Consider the following 20,721-nt stretch of genomic DNA (forward strand, 5'->3'; position numbering starts at 1 on the left):
CATCACCATCATCACCATCATCATCATCCATCATCACCATCATCATCACCATCACATCATCATCCATCATCATCATCCATCATCACCATCATCATCACCATCATCATCCATCATCACCATCATCATCATCATCACCATCATCATCATCCATCATCATCACCATCATCATCACCATCACATCATCATCATCATCCATCATCATCATCCATCATCATCATCCATCATCACCATCATCATCCATCATCACCATCATCATCCATCATCACCATCATCATCCATCATCACCATCATCATCATCCATCATCATCATCCATCATCACCATCATCATCACCATCACCATCACCATCACCATCATCATCATCATCATCATCATCATCATCATCATCACCATCATCATCACCATCACCATCACATCATCATCATCATCACCATCATCATCATCATCACCATCATCATCATCATCACCATCATCATCACCATCACCATCACATCATCATCATCATCACCATCATCATTACCATCACCATCACATCATCATCATCATCACCATCATCATCATCTCTGCATGGGCAGTGTGTCTGGGGAGCCCAGGCCTCTGTCACATCAACTGCCTGGTGCTCTATTTGAAGTGGTTTATTTTCCTTGTTTCAGTCACACACAGTGGAACAGGATTTCCCTGGCCCTCATACTGTTCACAACCATCAAACTTTTAAGTGCACTCTGTTTGCTTGTTCTGTTTTTCCTCTCCATGACGAACTTGCCAGGTAGAGAATTTTTTACAGGCTGAACAGTAACAATTTTAGGTAGGTGCAATTCATCATGCTAAGGTTAGATTGCTACCTGCTTCAGGCAGACTGTTTAAAAATTAAGCCTATTCAGTCTGTAAAGATGGACACAGCAAATAAACGTGGAAATATGCCAAAGAGCATGCGAGGTCTCCTGAGCTCCGATGCTTCATCCCAGGGAGGAAATCGCTACAGAAAACAAAGCACCCAAACTTAATAAGCAGGGGCTCCAATTTTCTCTCTGTAGAGGACAGTTCCTACCTCTCTTCCTCTCTGCCTGCCCCCATCCTCCTGGGTATTTGCAGACTGCAGGTTCACAGTTTGCATCAGCTGACTACACTTAGCCAGAACCTACCCCCTGCCCTGTGGGTTCTACCCTAGAATGCACCAGAAACGTGGAAAGAATAAAGCCTCTCTGCCACTCACACTGGGTATTTACACCTCGTATCCAGACGGTACACTGGGTATTTACACCTCGTATCCAGACAGTACACTGGAGAACTAAGCTTATGGAAACGAATCACTGACAGGCCATGAAATCTTTGCTAACATTTAAATTTAAAATTTGGTGTCTTGTTGCATTGCTGTTTTCAACTGCATTTCTGTTAACACAAATGAAAACTAGTTATTTTTTCTTTTTCTATGAAAACAGTAAAGTACATGAAAGATAAAAAACAAAGCAACAACAAAAACAGGTGCTCAGAAAATTGCAAAGTTAACTGATCCGAGTGCTGAAAATTCTTTGAGCTTTGTTCAAGGGATCCACAGTGACCTCATTATCATCACAGCAGCTAAACATTTTCTTTTTAAGTCTTTTTAGATTTTTCTATAGTTCATTTAATATTTCCCTGAAATTGTGGGATATCCTATCCCTTGATACAAATCACTTTCTTTTTTACAGAGGACCCTAATAAAACAGTAATAAAAATTGAACTCATTTTGAGAGCTTTAGTCTTAAATTGACTCAAATAAAAGGAGCTGTGGAGGGCTGGGATCAGTTGACTCTGGCATTCATCCGTCTATGCAGGGTGTCACCCTGTGGATCCAGTGCTCTCATGCTCCGAGAGCTGCTGCAGCAGATGACGCCTGCAAGGTCAAGCAACAGAACCCACAGATCCACACTGCTCGGATGCAGGCTGCAAGGCTGACACCACAATTCGCATGAATAATCTATACGGATTAACAAATATTCAATAATAGGAAAGCTATTTTGTTGGAGATGTTGATTCCTTAGTATTTGGTCATATGGAATATAGCTTTTCAATATGCCAGTGTGATACTTAAACTGGAGGCAGGCTTAAGCCACCTCATAGACTTGCTCCTCTGCATAGCACTGAGGCCATAAGGTCAGACAGGTCCCCGGTTTGAAGATGTGACCACTGGGAAATGAGATATATGTCTGCCGCTATTATAATTTTGTGCAAATTATGGTGGGGCCTCTGGGACTGTTGTGAAAAGGACAAAACTAATAATTCACTTTCATTTACATAGACACTTGATTTGGAGCAGGGGTATGGAGAACAGAAGAAGAAAAAAGCAGTAAAATAAAAGTAACAATATCTACTTCCCCATCACTCAAGGGCAATTTATCCTGACATTCAGATAAGCTGCGTACCTGTGCTCAGAACAGAGGAAGCCCTCCCCAATGAAACATAAGTCCTGTATTGACTCAAGGTGTCTAGAAATTGCATGAATGGGGGTATTCACTCAGTTTCTTTTCATAAACCCATTTCTCTAATTCATGTTATCATTGGATAAACCATTAAGAATAGACAGAAGTAAAAAATTCAGCTATTTTTTTATAACAGTATGAATAAAGTGGCTGAAAAGATAGCTCAGTAAGTAGTTAAGAATACTTGTCACTCTTGGAGGGGGCCATCAGTTTCCAGCACCCACATTGAAAGGCTCAAAATTACAGTTAAGTCCAGCTCTGAGGAACCTGTCACCCTCTTCTGGCCTCCAGAGACACTTGCATTTATATGTTCATATACATATAGACATAAATAAATAAATAAAATAGATTTGTAAACACGTAATCAAGAGATATAAAGGAAATAAAGAGTCAGGGGATGAAGACGATGACATCTAAACAGAATGTCCAATGATTTCACACTAAATTTAGTGCTAGAAGAAATGTCTCTCTAAAGTATTTGCAACTACTGGACACTGGAGAATGTGTGAGGTTTTGTACCCTAGTAAAGGAACCTTTGTACAGAAAATATTGTTGGATGTGTGTTTCCATTAGAATATACATCTCATGTTCATTCATTTTAAATATGTCTGTACCATATCCTGTATAGTACATATTTCCAAGATATACTCAGCCTGAAATCACTGGGGTGTTTTGTAACTTTTGGCCAGGGACAAATCAATTTTATTTTCATAACTATTGATGAAAGGAAGAGAGAATATTCCTGGAACTCTAGGACCAGGATGGGTTTAAGAAGGTCTGTTGTATCCTTCTGATGGAGAGGTTGCTCTTAGAGCTCCAGAGAAGGAACGATAGATAGGTCTTAGGGATGATAATGAATCCAAGCGAATTCCTGACCCATTCCCACAGCACAAAGCCTTTCTCTGTTCAGGTAAAGGCAAACTGAATGAAAACAGTACAAGCCTGGGTGAGCCTACCATGGCCATCACTAGGGGAAGGTTTTGTTTTTGAGTAAAATGGGAGGTGACTTAGCATGTTTCTATCAAGAGGCAAATAAAAGGTCTCAGGGGTCAGTGGGGACAGTCAGGGGTCAGTGGGGACAGTCAGGGGTCAGTGCAGAGATGGCAGAGTCCCGAGAGCAGAGCTGACTCCCGAGCTGCAGAGCCGAGGAACTCGTAGGAACTGGAAGCCAGTGAGTGTGGGCCACGAGAGCGGTGCCAGGTGTGACTCATGTCTGTTGGATTCAGTGTAGTGTGTGACACTCTATCAGAGCTGTCTTGCCACCTGCTGTGCTAGAAAGAAATCCAGAAGGAGCCCGCAAAGTCCAAAAAGCTGAATAGAGAAGAGGCCAGTGCATGGCCCCTGGAGGCTCTTCCCAGGGCTGCGGGTGCCCGAGGGCCAATGGCATCTGCAAGCTATGGGATTTCCTGATGAGATTCTGCCTTAGCTGTCCTACCTTTAAGATACAGCCGCCAATACAATGCTTATTTCACAGACACACCACTAACTAAACACATTAAGACAGGCAAAGTTCACAGTACCCTCCAGACAGAGCTCAGTCATTATTTCATATTTAAGACAAGAGAGTAAAATCTTGACTACCGAGAAAAACAGGGTTGTAATGATGAAAGGAAGTAAAACAGCATAACACCTGACTGTCACAATGTCTAGGCTAATTGCTCGATTCTATTCAGGTGGGGTTTTCCCAAAACTCAAACTGTAACTCAAACTGTTAAAGTATTTGAATGTGGAGAACTCATCCCAGAGAACTCTGGGAAATCCCCAGAACAATGTCCAGATAGTCTTTGAAACTTGGGTGAGGTTTTTCAACACAGGATGAGAGTGGGGAAAGATGGAAAGAGGAAGAAACCACTTTTGATGTTGACAACTTTGTCTCCTGACTCCGTGGCTCATGAGAAGCCAAAGGCCACCACTGACTGTTGGACTCAAAGCATTCCTAAGTCATGCCCAGAATAGAAGAAACATGGCCATATTCTGCTAACCTTGGGTATTTTCTCCTTATTCAGTTTCTCCAGGGCTCCCACACCTGCTTCTGTTTTGTGACCTGGGGGTTTGGAATGACCCTTTGATCCACTTCTGTGAACCTGGGAGTCTTGAATGATATCAGGGCTTATCTCTTGCATTCTTTTTTCTTTGTTAGGGTGCCTGTCTGTTTAAAGAACTGGTCCTGAGAAGACCTTTGCTGAGTGTTGTCATGGAGCAACAGGTGCCAGACTGCATCTCAGGAATAATGACCAGGTCTTTGGGTGCCACAGAGGTCTTGGGCTGAAGCCAGAATGGCAATGGTGGCTCCACTCTTCCAGTCAATGCCCAATGGGAGTACAGTACCACTGCCCTGAACTACTGCACTGATGTCAGCTTGTTCTGAGAACCTCCTTGAAAATAACCCAAACAAAGGCCTGTACTAGACCGCATAGCAGAATAACTGTCTGCTTTCTCACAGATGACAAACTCTCATCCCAACACTGGTGATGCTTCTTGGTCGGGATGTACAGCAAACACACAACCAAGAGCTTCAAGGGAAACAAAGGCATTATTATGAACTGCTCTTTGTCATCATAGGGAGTATGGATCTCAGCAACCGCAGAGCTGGTCTTACTATAGTGTGTCTTCCTTCTAGTATTTCCCTTTCCTCATTTTCTGAGTTTATTATTGTTATTATTATTACTATTACACTTATGTTTCTGTGAAACTTCATAGAGACCGGTCTCCTTTTCCTACTCACAGACCCTTCTAACTGACAGAGACACAGTTTATAGATGAGATAAATTAGGCTCCAAAAGGGAGGTAGCTCCCCACAGCCCAGACGGGTCCAGCTTCACCTCTGTCTTTCCTGGCCAGCCCCCTCCCTCTTTCCTGACCCACTGCCCATGGATGAATGAAATGAAAGCGTGTGGCCACCTACCCACACACCTTGGCAGAGGTGCACTCCACACTCGGCGTCCCCCACCCAGGCAGGTAAGCTTGGTTGCACCTTCTAAGCGGTATCCCTGGAAGCAGGTGAAAGCCAGCGTGTCACCCACACCAAACTGGAACCCAATTCTGCGGCTGAAGGCAGGGACTCCAGGGTCATCACAGGGCTCCAGGTCATATTCTGAAAGCAAAAAAGACAGGGCTGATAGTAAGTTTTCTCATCAGACTTTCCTTTACTGGCCTGCTCTCAGGCTGGCTCAGTCTGCTTTCTTAGACAGCCAGGACTATTTGCTTAGGGATAATCCTTTAGAGAGAGAGGTCCTCCTAAATTAAACAGAAATCAGGACGGGCCCACTCACAAGCCACTATTATCCAAACAATTTCTCAATTGGAGGGTCCCTTTTCCTAGGTGACTCTATGTTTTGTCAAGCTAATGATAAAAACTAAGCAGAAGAGAGATGAGGAAAGTTTAACTGAGGAACGCTCTTTACTGTAGGAAGAGCAGGGCCATTTCTCCCAAGGGAGCTGTGTGATCAAGTGGGAACCTTGACTGCAGTTTTATGGAAAGGTGCCTCTAATTTCTGGTTTCCAATCTCCAATTCTCCAATCTTTACATCTTAAAATCAGTATTGTCAACGAACACAGAGAGTAATCTAATTAGTTGGTGCTTTCCTTATTGCTTTATTTTCAAACCCAACCACTTTTCATTCTTATCAGGTTATTAGAATTTTACTAAAATCTCACTGTAGAACACTCGACATAAGCTCCTCCTTCATTTCATCAAGTAACTGCTTAACCTCTGAGGTCTACACTGCCACTGTCGCCTGCTCTGTTCTGCACTTTGGGCAAATATCTGCTTTAGGTCTAAAACACTCAAACTCAGCTCAGCATTGCGGGAGAGCACTTCCTAAATTGACCTGAGTCTACTATGCTCCAGGGAGGGGAAAGACGGGAAGGGTAACCCATTGAGCTCAAGAACGGGCAACCCAGAGACTCTGCAGGAAACACTGGAATGAAGACATCCCAACTCAGCAGACATTTCTGCCTGGGGTTATTTTCCTTCTTCCTGAAAAATGTGCTGCACACTCTGAAAATAAATGTTCTCTCCTTGTAAGAACAATTGGAAACTCTTTGCAAATACACTAGAGACACCGATGCTTTACCTACTACATTTTGTACAAAGGCACCCCAAAGAACTAAGAGTCTTTTCTTTGTGTCTACTTCATTTTGTAATTTATTCCTTAATTTTTTAAATATTTATTTCATTTTTATTTACATTTTTGTGTGTGTGCACGTGCACATGTATAAGTGTATCCACAGAGGTCAAAGGAAGACATTGGATCCCCTCTAGAGTTACAAGTGACGGCGAACACATGAATGCTAGAACACTAACTCAGATCCTCTATAAGAGCAGCAAGTGATTTTAACCACTGGTCCACCTCTCCATCCCCTTATTTTGTCGTTTAGGCGAAGCCCTCACTGTGTGCCTGTTATAAGAGAAAGGGTTTAATTTTATCCCATGGGAAATGGGAGGGTGTATTAATTTCTGTTATCCATATACATAGCAGTGGTATCTCATTTATTGCTATTTATTAAGTTTATCATGGTGTACACTTACATTGTGCATTCCCTGTATTTTTTATTTCATAAAAGCATACTCATTTTATTTTATATGTATGATTGCTTGCCTGCATGCATACATATATATGGTGTGTGTGTGTGTCTGTATACGTTTGTGTGTGTATGTGTGTCTTGAGCCTATGGAAGTCAGAAGAGGTCATCAGATACCCTGAAATTGGAGTTATAGATGTTTGTGAGCTACCAACTGGGTGGAGAGAATTGAACCCAGATCCTCTACAAGAGCAAAACATGCTCATAACTAAGGAGCCATCTTTTCAGGGCCATTCTTTATAATTTTTACAACAGAAAGGAACTACATTGCTCTCCAGGTTTTACCTTCCTTTCAACTAAAAGGTTTTCATTTGGGAAATTATCTTCTAATTTTTCTTCACTTGCTATCTCAGCTTTCCACGTTAGCATGGTCCTGTGTGCTTTGGGGCCTGCCTTACACGGAACATAGGAACTGGGTTCCACAAAGGCAGCTAGCCTGCTAACGCAGGGCCATGTCTCAGGGGGTTACAGTGCAGCTGCTCTGGAAGTGTGGGCTGAGTCATTAAAGAGCAATGAAAGAGTGAGTAATTTCCTCGAAGGATCCAGTGCTCACAGCTCAGCCATGGAAAGAGACACCATCCCCTAAAGACACGTGTGTGGCCAAGTAAAGCAAATGAACAGTATGGAGATATTCACTTTTGTAGGTGCTATGATTGCAATATGTCCATTAATGGCCACTCTGGAATTCAATGGCCATTGTAACAGTACATGAGGATGGAGAGGTGAGAGGTGAAGAGACTGCTCCCCATCAAATACAAGATGGCTCAGTGGTGCTAGAGCTGCAGGGAGCTCCTCGCACCAAGAGCCTGCTCAGCTCCACTTCTCCGTGTAGAAGCCTCCCTGATACTTTGCCTGGCACCCCGAGCTGAGCAGTACAAAAAACTGCGTCAGGTCTACAGGATATAGCCTTACATTTATGGCCATAGAATCATCAGCCTAAAAAATTACACTCATCTAGTAATAGACAAAAGCCACAAAAAAACAAACAAACAAAAACCAAAACAACAACAACAAAAACCCAGAACCCACACTTTCCTGTGCAGTGACTTGTGTGTTAGATAAAGAGTGGATCAAGAAAAAAACAGTTGGGCTGAGGTTTAGTTTCTAAAGTTTGTTGCTTTGGTCTGACAGACTGGTCCCAAGTTATGCCTTGGATGGGTACTGGGCATTTCTTTCCTGAAAGGGTTAAAACTTGAGCGTTATATGACAAGGATGCAAGGGAGCCACCTTGCTTCCCTGCTGCCGTGTGATGACACAGCTCAGAAGCAGCAATAGACTGCAGAACCTAGTGCTGAGACCTCCTAGCAAGCAGAACTTGACGGTGGAATGCTTATTCCTCCCCAGAGTCTCAGCCGTTCTGTTATAGCAGCACAGATGGACTGAGGCACACATCCAAAGACCCGACCGTCAGCTGTGCACTGGGAGCAATAGAATTAAGAAACAGAAGGGGAAAGATGAATGAAAACTGCACAGACCCCTGGGCAACGTCTGTGGAAGGCAGCCACAGGCCTCGCCGTCATCTCCTTCTCTAGAGTATTCTATTTAAACTCATTATAGATCAGGATGCAAGAACATAGACGGGAGGGAAATTCTCATGGTGACCATAAGAGATCTTCTAAGGAAACTATGGGAGAGGGATTCAGGCACCACCATTAGGAGACTGAACTCTATCATTGATACAGTGGCCAATAACAATATTATTATGACTATAGTAAACTTTCAAGAAATTTGAGCCAGTCCTCGGAGCCTCTTTTGTTCTTAAACATAGCAGGAAAACCAGCAGAATCAAATTAAGGTAACTGAAGCTCTTTGAAATTAGAAAACTACCCTTAAGGAGGACTGTTAGAGAGTTGTTCCATTTTAGACAAAATAACTTCATGCCGTGAGTGATGCCCCCTCCACGTGACCAATGGGCCACAGAGCTGCTAGGGAGCCAGCGGGACTCTTCTATCCATGGAATATAAGATGAATCATCAAATATTACAACAGTCACTAAGTGCCCCAGTAGGGTTTATGGAATTTAGTCTTAAGGAGATCCTCTACACAGAAGAAATCACAGATAATTAAGATACTCACAGACCATACTATAAAACTGAATTACTTCTGAGCCATGAAGGATGAAATGTGGGGTTTTGGTCGGAGCATTGAGTGTGTCAGCACACGCGAGTGTAACTGTTCACCCCATTGGTGGTTAGAGGTCACTTCCTGTCAGTGGGGTGTGTAGATAATGAAGAAGAGTGAGGATGAAGATGAGAGCGCTTCACTTTGACCAGTATTTTCCTCATCTCTAAGAAGACTACCTATGTCAAAAGCATCACAGATTATGCAATCTCACCTATGCAAATAATGCCAAATGCAGCAGAAGTTCCATACACACCACCTCCCACGGAAAGCGAGAAAAAAAAAGCTTCTTGACTCTGGCAGGAGATTGCCACCATGCATAATTCCGATAAAGGAACTAACACGCTGTCCTTTTCTGTGTGTGAGTGATTCTCTACTGGAGAGGCAAGAATCCATGACAGCTGCCCCTAAACATTGATCCCAAGTAGTGGGGTTTGCTCAGAGCTGGTGGAACTGATAAGGAGAAGTGAGCAAGGACACCTTTTCAGGAAATAGTTGTATTTACCAATTTCCAAAGAAGAGAATGTATGTGTAATGCAAGGCTGAAGGACATAGAGAGAGGAAGAGGGGGAGATGAAGAGAGAGATAGAGAGAAACTGAGACACAGGACACACACACAGAGAGAGAGAGAGAGAGAGAGAGAGAGAGAGAGAGAGAGAGAGAGAGAGAGAGAGAGAGAGAGAGAGAGAGAGAGAGAGAGAGAGAGAGAGAGAGAGAGAGAGAGAGAGAGAGAGAGAGAGAGAGAGAGAGAGAGACAGAGGGAGAATCCAAGACAGAGACAACAAAGGGCTAACATACCTGCAAACGTGATGTTGAAGCCCTCATAGGAGATGGAGAAGTCAGAGATGAACCGGAGCTGGGCAGTGAAGTTTCCAAACAAGCCAGCCTTGATGGTGTGGGGCAACACTGAGCCAGTGAGCCTGGCCACTGGCTCCGAGAAACTCCCATCCTCCGTGATCAGCAAGTAGTCGTGGGAACTTTCGAGATGGAAGGTGTGGAAATTCATCTGTACTCCTGAGAGATGAGGGCGGGACAGTCGATTTAACTGCAGCTGAAAAGAATCTCTTCTGGGCATAATTATAGACATCAAAGGTTTGGATCAAAATATCTTAAATTGTTAAATATTAAAGTTATCTTGTATGACTCTAACTTTGCACTTTCAGAGAAGATTAGACAGAGGCAGTTCTAAAATCAAGAAGTATTAAGCAAAAACAAGTATTCAAATAGTTACAGGATCAGTTACAGATAGATGCTGCCATGGGTTTTTATGTAGATATGAACCCAGATGTTGATGAACCCAGAGGAGCTGCACGTAGTTACTGATCCACCCAGGATATAGGTAAGATGTAGAAACTAATTGAACACCAGCATGGTTATGATACTGATGTTCACATGGACAAGAATGAACACAGATGTCGATATCATCACAGGTGTGTGCAGATGGCCATCTGTGACAAGGGGGTTACAAGAGTGGCTACAAATACAGATAAAGACGTAAAGGAATCTATACATACAGGTGTGGGTTTGTAAGGACAATAAGAAGGTTGATGCTTGACTGAATTCACTAAAGATCTCCAGGCACAGGGCAGGGGGTGTTCACCCCAGAGAGACAAAACACTGAAAATCTCTCCATTTCGTTTCGCTAACTTTATAAATATTAGTTTGGAGATAACAGATGAAAACATACACTGCTGAGGGCAAATTCTCTTGAAATTAAAGTTTTGTAGGCCTCATGCTGTCTCCATAGAAACCAGGTTCATCATGCACTATTTCTGAACTTTACTTCTGCTGAAGCAAATAAAATAACCATAAGTGGATTCCTTTAAAGACTTACATTTTTTCTAATTAAAATACCTTAGTTATTCGTAATCTGTCTCATCTTAAATTATTTCAGGGCCACATTTTTCTTCCTTAGGGTTTTTAATCATTATTGTTTATATGTATACTCATGGTTCTCTGTGTAGATATGTGCATGTGAGCAGAGCTGCCCTCAGAGGCCAGAGGAGTTATAGCTTGTGAGCTGACTGGTGTAGGTGCTTGGATTTGAACTCAGGTCCTCTGCAAGAGTAGCATGTCCTCTTATCTGCTGCACCACCTCTCCATGTTCTTAATTTGTTCTCAGGGATGAGTGTCAAACATATCTACAGGGCACTGTAATGTGAGGTCAGTGTAACATCTAGGTCAATAAAACACCAAGTGGATTCAAATGCATGTTGAAAGGCACAGTCTACTTAACTAAGTTACTCCAGGGTCATCTATGAGAGAAGAAATTTTATCCACGAAAATACAATACATAAAAGTTGTATATACACATTGTAAAGTGATCATTGCAACTGTATTCAGGTCTCTGGCACAAGATAAAGACTGTTTTTTTTGTTGTTTTTATTCTTAAAATTAAAAGCCTCTTTAAAAATGACAGGTATACTTATAGATATAAGAACATACCCAGGGTACCTTGCTAAATCCAGTATTTATAATCTTCATTTCCCACACAAAATACCACCTGGCTTCTTTGCATTTTCCACTTGTCTAAGTTCTGGATTTATTGTAAGGACAATGCCAAGCAAATTTAGAACAGAAACATGAATGTTTCTCAGACATACCGAAGTTTAAACAATCTCCTCATCTTATATTGAATCAACATTCACATTTTATTTAATTGGAACTCACTTTTCTTATCATTACATTTAATTTCCAAGTTGCCAGGTTACTGAATGGAGAACAACAAGACCAACAAAAGCGACCTCTGCTTCACTCTAGTCTCATAAAAAATAACAGTTAAGAGCTTAGAAACCAAGAAAAGTCATTCATCCTCTGGGTTTTTTTTTCCTTACTGTCTCCTCTAGTCCAGGCTCCCCAGTGTGCCCTTTGTCTTACCCTTGCCATGAGAGACTTCAATGGTCCACGTACAGTTCAGAGAGTTTGGGTAGAAGTCTGGAAATCCTGGAGAAAGGACAGTTCCACTCTTTCCATGAATGTAGCCTCCACACAGGGCTGAAATAACAGGAAACATGGCAGTCTACAATGATTGTGGGAAAGAGTGCTTCTAATGGACAGTGAAGTTGCATAATTATTAGCAGGATTAAATTGAAATTTAGACATTTCTTTTTACTTGCAGTTATGAGATGCCAGTTCACAAGCGGGCATCTACATCACAGCACAGCCATAAAACCTAACTCAGGGTAGAGTGGGGCAGAGAACTCCAGTGTCAATGCATCAGGAGAACTGACGATGCATTAAGCTCTAGTTCCCACCCTCCAGGGGGGAGTTTAACAGCCCTTTGATGAATTAAAAATCCTTGTCACATGCAAGGCTATGTTCAAACAAATTCAAAGACTTAAGATCCAGAAAGTTACTTATAATAATTCAGGCAGGAAAGAAATAATAGGCAGCAGTAAAATATATTTAGTATTTTAAGAATTTTTGTTAGACATGATAAAATCATTAAACACATGAAGCCATAGCAGCTGAGACAGAATGCATATGATCGGCACAAGACCAAGCCACCTAAATTCTAATATGGATGGGGAGGGGCATAGGAAGTCTCACCCCTAGATGAGGAGCTACTGGTAAGAGATGGCTATTATAAAATGAGAGTCAATTTTCTTCAGGGCTTCAGCCCCTGAGAGACTTCACATGCTCCAGTGAATGGCCCTACAACAATCACATACAGACAGCACTAAGAACTTAAAAGAGAAAGAGTGCATCTGAAGTTTGAGAGGGAAAAGTAGAAGGGAGACACAGAAGAAATTGGACAGAAAAAAATGGAAGTATGAAATTGATTAAACGCGGGTATAAGCAAGAAAAAATTAGAAATAAAATTATGGTGCGTATATGTGTGAATTGTGGAAAAGACATTTTAAAGAGAGAAATGTTTTTCTTTTTTGCTGTGGGAGTTCCTTCAGCCAATAGCCTTTAAGATACCAGCCCACTTGGGTATGGTCTTCTATACTATAAATGAGCTGTAAAGCATGTGCTCGCTCTCTCGCTTCTGGCTGCTGGATTTGGTTCCTATTCCCCATTCTTGCAGAGGACTGTGACCTGTGAGTCTACCCCTAAATAAATAACCCATTATATGTAATTCTAAACTAGTGTGGGATTATTTTGTAACTTCCATCATCATGTTTTTACTCCTCTAGTTTGCTTTTAGGATTTAAACACACACCCACACACCTATATCCACATTCATATGTAATACTCGTAAGATTTGCCAGTCTCTTGACTTTGTCAGTGACACACACTTGTAGACAGATGTGGAGCCTCCATACTTGATTTACAGTTATAGAGGCTTAATGATCAAGTTGAGGTCATTGGCATTCCTGTACCCTTACTCATTCATTGCTTCTTTGTTCTGGAAACATTCAAAGGACCATAGGCTGGTTGCTTTGACATAGTCAATTAATTCTTGCAAGCTACAGTCACCCTCAACTTGTAGTATGACAATATAAGTAAGTATCTCCTACCATGCTACATTCTCAGAAGCTTTTCTACCTGGTGTTCTACTGGTTGATCCTATGAGACAACCTCTTCAGTTTTCAATGCCATCTGAACTGTGGAGAGAAATCTAATATAGTCTCTGTTATGGTTAGTTTTTGTCAACTTATTTTAGATACACTCTAAATAAAATGGAAAGAGGGTCTCAACATGGATCATCTAGATCAGGTTACTCTATGGACATGTGGAGGGTCAAATGCACTGCTGTTGTGGGGTGTATGACATACTGAGGACCATAGCTGTGTGACCCTTGATGACAGATTCTGGAAGGTGACATGCCTGTGAATGGAGCCAAGCACAGAGAAAGGAGAGCACTGTCCAAGACTTGTGCAGAGTTGGAGGAGTTGGCATGGGTGGTCAGAGGGGGCTAAGAGACAGGGCCTCAGAAAGTCTGAGCTGGGAGGCCCCACATGATACCTGAATGAGAACACAGGTGGCTAGAATGTTCAAAAGAAAAGTGGCCCTCGAATAGTACAGGCTTGCTTACAGAGGAGGTCTGCATGGCAGAAAGGGAAAGTGAAAAGCCCTTGGAGCCATCTGTAGTTGTCCACAGATGTCTCCCATGCTTCATAGGCCATTGAAGGGGGATGACATTTTTCTGAGGCAGATGAAGGGACACATTAGGTCCCTGCCTGTGGAGTGCATGGGCTATTGCAGGGATAACCAGGTCACAACACTGCTCTGTAAGCCACAGGGAGAAAAGAAAGCAGATGGTCAGATGTTAGTGGCAGTGGGGAGAGAGGGGCAACAGGCATTAGCTATAGAGCCATCACAGCTTTCTGCTGTCAGGACTGGTCCAGCAGTAGTAAGGTTTCAAGACAGATGCCTAAGTATAGCATGGGCAGGGAATGGAGATGTTTGGAGAGTGCGGGGCTCAGCTTTGGTGATGCTATTGGGTGTCCAGGCAAAGGGCTGGGGCTGGAATGGGGCAGATGAATCAGCTTCCCATGGGAAACACTGGCCAGGAAGCAGGAAGGCACAGTGGTGGACAGTCAGTCATATACCATGTATGTGATCTAACAGTGGAGATGGAAGATTCTAGAGAAGAAACTGAAGTAGAGGGACCAGGACAGGATAGAAGGAAACGGAGCCCTGAGGTCCTGATTGTAGAAGATGTATACAGTGAATTTTAATTTATTTTGGGACAGGCATAAATCAGCCCAATAAATTCTCAAAATCTTATGAAGGATTTAACTGTAGGAAATTAAAGTCTTTTATAACACTTTAACAGTGAGATGCCTTACATCCAATGTTTCTAGGACAAAGTACTCTGAAGACTGCCTGTGTTCCTCAACTCATAAATAGTAGTTCATATCCAACTATATTGAATAATTACAAAATCCATAATTCATCGTATGCAGGCTAACCTGTGTATGCCGCTGTGCACCTGTGTCATCCTTCAGGGCCATGGCTTAGCGACTGCTCCCCCTGCTTTTGAGATGGGGTCCCCACTGAGTCTAGAGTGCTCTGATTCACTAAGCTGGCCACGGAGCACCAGAGTCCTGCCTGTCTCTGCCTCTCCAGTGCTGTTCAGTGATGTCCCATTCTACTGCGGAAGACTCAGAGCACTAATAAGCTTTCCTTTGGAGCACGTGGGGAGAAAATTGCAGGCAAGCCTGATCTTCCTGTCCATCTTGATCCCGTGGGTGCATACAGAGCTCTCCCTGGCCCTCTTACTATCAGCAATCTAAATAAAAATAACTGCAGAGACCACAGGCTTAAGGAGAGGGGAATTTGATATTCAGAGAATGGAACTGAAATTCTCAGCTAAATCTGAAGAGAGAAGAGAATAAGATAAAACGTAGACTTTTACTTCAGGGTCCCTACAGGACTTGACTATTCATAGATGGCCATGTCTCTGTTCCCTTAGCAGAGCCAACAATTTAACCACACAGAATTTGAATTACATGAATCTATTTCTTTATGCACCGTGGAGACTTTTCTGAGTAGTTATAAAAGCTACAGTAAAAATTTACTTCTAACTTCCTTCAGGCTGTAACTTTGAAAGTTTGACTTTTGTGTTTCTAATATCTACCCCACTGTCTAGGACCCAGACAGGTTTTATCAAAAAGCCCGTTGGACAGAAGACTAAAATATTCAGAAAATAGAAAAGGGAAGAGTAGGGGAAGGATAACATCTTTCCCCAGGTGTGCTGAGGGTAAGCTCCCACCGAAGATCACGTTTGGTGTTGTCCTCTGCTTGGATCCCAGTTTCCATTACAAATCCTTGACTGGGGCCGTACCCTGGTCATACTAACACCCCTTCATGCTCTCAGGCATACAAAATAATATTCAAAGACGTCCCTGACATCTCCAAGATATAATCTAGTGGGCAAAGCAAAAGTAATTACTGAAAAATATCGACAACAAAGTGTAGCTTATTCCGCAAGGAAAAATGCCAAGCAGCTTTCAGACCTCAGAAGTAGCCCAGGTGTGCAGTCTACAAAGTGATGTTGAGATGGCAAGGAAGAAGGTGAGCTGCTGCCCACAACTGGCAAGGTGGAAACCCCATAAGTGAGGACATGCTGGTAGGATGAGAGGGAAGTTGTTCCTCCTACATTGCCCTGTGGTATGTGTGCTCATGCATGTCTTTGGCCTGTTCACATCAGCTTGACTGGGAAAGAGACATCTATCTGAAACCCTACAGACCTCCCATAGATACCACAGTGACTCTTTTCCAACATTCTCACCTCCTTTCTCCACGTGTGTTGTCTCTCAGATCACGACAAGAGTTGTCTAAAGCACTGAAGTTTACAGACTCAATTTTCACTTCTTAGATCCAAGACAGGATGTAAGAAGTTCAAGACTCAGTGTCTACCTTCACTGAGGAAGATAGGGGCTGACATATGGGGGCTATACCAGGAACAGAGTCCTTTTTCATGAGGGTTGAAGTTACAAGAGAGGGAAGAATACGGTGCCATAGAGTCTGCTCTCTCCCTGTTAGGTGTTTCACAATGTCCACAGAAGCCGAAGACCCTCAAATCCACATAGCCTCTTCCTTGAACTATTCTCATCTGTCAACTACATGAACATGATTTGTGACTTCACTCTGTCCTATACGCCCAACATCACACCTTATATGTGGCATGTCTGCCTATCCCTAGTTCATCTTTTCTTTGTGCCTTATCCTGCAGAAGGACCCCAGGGCCTTACAATGCTAGACAAGTGCTCTACCACCAAGCTAAAGGCCTTGCCTTGTTCTGGAAACTTCAACTGGTCTATTTGGGTCTTTTAATATAATTGAACTCTGGCTTCTTGGCCTACTGTCTTCTTTGAAAAAAATTCCACGTGAAGCACAAAGCCTTATGCTTCATTTTTATTCTTCCTTTTCTCATTTTCATTAATTTCTGAGGTTTTTGTGTTTACTTTATGCAGATGGGACTAAGAAAGTAGAGCTGTATTTCCTTTTCTCTCTTTTGCAGGGTGACCCCTGGCCCTGTAGTTGACAGGATTCGCTGACTAGATCTACTTCTTTGCACATTTATTTATATTGGACTTGTATTCTCAAAGGAGACATTAGACAGACACCCTGCATTTCAAGGCAGTGTTAAATTAGGACTGTCCAGATGTAGAAGACAAGCTCTCTAAGACACGTTCGTAACTATTCCCACTCTCAGAGATGAAGGACTCTGGCTGAGGGGTCCTGAGCCATCGTCTTGAGTTGTGATATACCCAGGGACACCTTGAACTGTGTCTCACTACTCCTCCCTCAGCAACCAGAGTTCATCACTAACCCCCATAACCTTCTGCTCACTCTTTTTTATTTTTTTGCCCTGAGTAAAATGATTTCTCCAGAATCAGGTCTCTTCGGGAAGCCCGACCTTGAATGATGCCTCCCAGGTGCCTCTAGACTGCACATTATAAACCTTATATTTTATGTTTTCATCTCTCTATTCCCAGACAGTTTTCTTTCTTCGCTTACTTCAACAACTCTATTTCTCCTTATGCAGAAGTTAACTATTAGACAGCAAACACAATTGTTTTGCACTAAATGTTTGTGGAAAGAATAAACATTTGGCAAAAATATTTAATAACAATATTTCCAAAATGATCCGTGCACTCGTCCTTTCCCCAATGAAAGGAAGACAAAGACTCCAATCCTCAATTTCTTTCTTTAAAATTGTCGTGTGCGAACAACGGTTTGTAAATGGAACAAATGCAGTACTTGGAAAAGGGAAAGACAAGGTTTATCTTCGTTTCAGGTGAGATAAAATATTATAATTAATTCTAATTTATGTTTCCTTGTGGAGGACTATGAATTTTTAGAGGTTTACATTTCCTATTGATGTAGGGTTTATTGCAATAAAAACCTGTGAGATTTAAAAGACTGTGTGAGATTAGAAAGGGCAAGGAGATTCTCAGAGCTCAGTGCAAACAGCCAGGACTAAAAAAAACTCTCATGCAAACCCTCAAACTCTCCTAGAATGGGAAGACTTATTAAAACCTTTCAGTGTAGACTTTTCAGTCCTGGGAAGGTGCTACAGTGTAGCATAGCAAATCACCTTAGGGATCCCCTTAGATAGATCAGATTTCAAATTTGCATAAATTTGACTTGGAAGACAATAGACGAAATGTCTAAGCTTATGCACTTTTATTTTCTCCAGGAGATGTCATTCATCACTGGCCTCTCTGCAGCATCTCAGCCACTCACGGAGCACACAGACCACTCTAGGAGAGCGAGTCCTACCCCGTTTCTAAGTCATTTCCTGTCTAAACGTTCTTTCTATACTGACCAATATTCTGGGAATTGGACACTGTACCCTGTGCATTGACGCCCAGTGTTCTTTCTCATTCCTGCCGCCTAGGATGTCTCCCCATGGGCTGAGTACCTCGGCAAACTTCAGCCCTCACTGGGTCTAAACGCCATTAGTCTATTTTCTTAAAACACAATTTTTAGATTTATTTACTTTATGTGTATGACTGTTTTGCCTGAATGTACATGTGTGCACAAAATGCATGCATGTCACCTGCGGAGGTCATAAGAGGGTGTCAGATTCCCTAAACTGGAGTCACCCTGTGACGGAGCCATCTCTCCAGCTCCATACAGTTCTATTTTTATAGCTTAGTTCTTCCTCTACCCAACCCCTTCTGAAAACTAAATTCAAACTGCAAAACATAAATTCTGGTGTACGTATCATTAATATATGTGTGTGTATATCTAGGTCTATGCAAATATGATTAAATATGCATATTAAGTATGTTTAAAATATATACTATGTAACAGCACTGGGTGAAAATTTTTAAGTTAAATTCTATGGTGTTAATGTTAGCAAAAAGAAAGGTTAAAAGATGGCAATGGCAATCTGGAAAGTCAGAATTCTGGAGAAGGCTGAGGTTGGCGGTCTGCAAAGCATGTGTGTGACAGATTAGCTTGGTACTTCAGTGCACAATAGGGAGATGTATATACACAGGTCTGGCTGAGGGTGAGAAGAGGCAAAGCTACAGACAGACAATTCTGCCTGCTAGACTGTCTGCAGGCAGAAGTAGGATGTCATCCTCCCTCAAGATCAAAGAAACAATAACATGTTACCAGTGTATACCAGAGGACTCCTGGGAACATAAAAATACATAGGAACACCCAATACTGTTGACTGTTGAGAAGAATCTACATCAGAATGCTGGCCTCCAATAGGTCACGCAAAGTCTGCCACTTGGAAGAGTCATTCTTATAACCCAGCCAGGTGCCTTGGCAATGTGGTGACGGTCCACTGCTGAGCAGGAGCACAGCAGGCACCACTGGTCTCAGTATTTCACCATTCAAATCCTCACAGCCACAGTGTGAGGAACACTTGCAATTGAAACAACATGGCGGAGAGAGAGCACGAGCAAGGAACTCAGGACCGCGAGGGGTGCACCCACACACTGAGACAATGGGGATGTTCTATCGGGAACCCACTAAGGCCAGCTGGCCTGGGTCTGAAAAAGCATGGGATAAAACCGACTTGCTGAACATAGCGGACAATGAGGACTACTGAGAACTCAAGAACAATGGCAATGGGTTTTTAATCCTACTGCACGTACTGGCTTTGTGGGAGCCTAGGCAGTTTGGATGCTCACCTTACTAGACCTGGATGGAGGTGGGTGGTCCTTGGACTTCCCACAGGTCAGGGAACCCTGACTGCTCTTTGAGCTGATGAGGGAGGGGGACTTGATCGGGGGAGGGGGAGGGAAATGGGAGGTGGTGGTGGGGAGGAGGCAGAAATCTTTAATAAATAAATTAATTAATTAAAAAATAAAAAAATAATTAAAAAAATAAAATAAAAAGAAACAACATGGCCCAGTGAACTGGAAGATAAGGCAGGAGGGTTGTGGGACTGTCTCAAAAGAAAACAAGTAACAAAATATACACAACGTGGGATATTTGCCACAGAGGCTGTCTTGACGGACATTTCCTGCCTCAATGTGGTGTCCTTCCTCAACAGCTTTACCGACACTTATCTTTCAGCTTTGGACAACAGTCACTACCTGGGTCTGAGGGGAGACCTCCTCCTGATTGTAATTTGTCGTTCAGTTTGCCACATTCATTATACACATACACAATACGCCAGTCGCATGAAGCCAATTAAAATACTAAGACTTTTTTCTTTGTACTTTGATTGTATGATTCTCAAAGACAAAATTTTTAGATGACAATGTTGGAGGATTTTCTAGCCCACAGCATAAAATTGATTGCACCGTTTACATCAAATGTATTGACATTAGGGGTAGATGATTCTCCAATGACAATATACAGCATTAGAGCCATATCTTAGCTGCGTCTGTCAACAAGCAATGTGTGGTTTTCCTGAAGGAGGTGATCATGTCTGTTTGTCCATCCTTTGTAGCCTCCTACTAGATAACCCCAGGGTGCATAAGTAGCCTCCCTCCCAAATTTTGCCCAGAGTCCAAAATCTCTACTGCTTTTGTGTGCTTGCCTGTGAAGACAATCATCTACCCTAGGCATTCCAATGCATGCATGTACCAAGCACTGTTTGAGCTAGGACTCTGGGAAAAAGATCCAAGACTGTCAGTTGTTGGCAGTTCGTTGAGCCCAATCTTCCCCAGGCTCTGCTATTTACATCTATT

The 20,721-nt window shown here is 42.5% G+C and overlaps 1 protein-coding gene across 2 annotated transcripts in view; it reads right to left on the reverse strand.

Annotated features, from left to right (window-relative positions):
- Positions 1 to 20,721, reverse strand: part of Csmd1 (CUB and Sushi multiple domains 1) — a 1,402,422-nt gene that overhangs the window by 240,498 nt on the left and 1,141,203 nt on the right. For both annotated transcript variants that reach the window (XM_075986282.1, XM_075986281.1), the window contains exons 19-21: positions 12,041 to 12,157; positions 9,962 to 10,177; positions 5,364 to 5,552 (exon numbers count right to left, since the gene is read on the reverse strand). In XM_075986282.1, coding sequence (XP_075842397.1) covers positions 5,364 to 5,552; positions 9,962 to 10,177; positions 12,041 to 12,157 — 522 coding nt within the window. The remainder of the gene's footprint in view (positions 1 to 5,363; positions 5,553 to 9,961; positions 10,178 to 12,040; positions 12,158 to 20,721) is intronic.

This window comes from Microtus pennsylvanicus, chromosome 9 (assembly GCF_037038515.1).
Source record: "Microtus pennsylvanicus isolate mMicPen1 chromosome 9, mMicPen1.hap1, whole genome shotgun sequence".
Lineage (NCBI taxonomy): Eukaryota > Metazoa > Chordata > Mammalia > Rodentia > Cricetidae > Microtus > Microtus pennsylvanicus.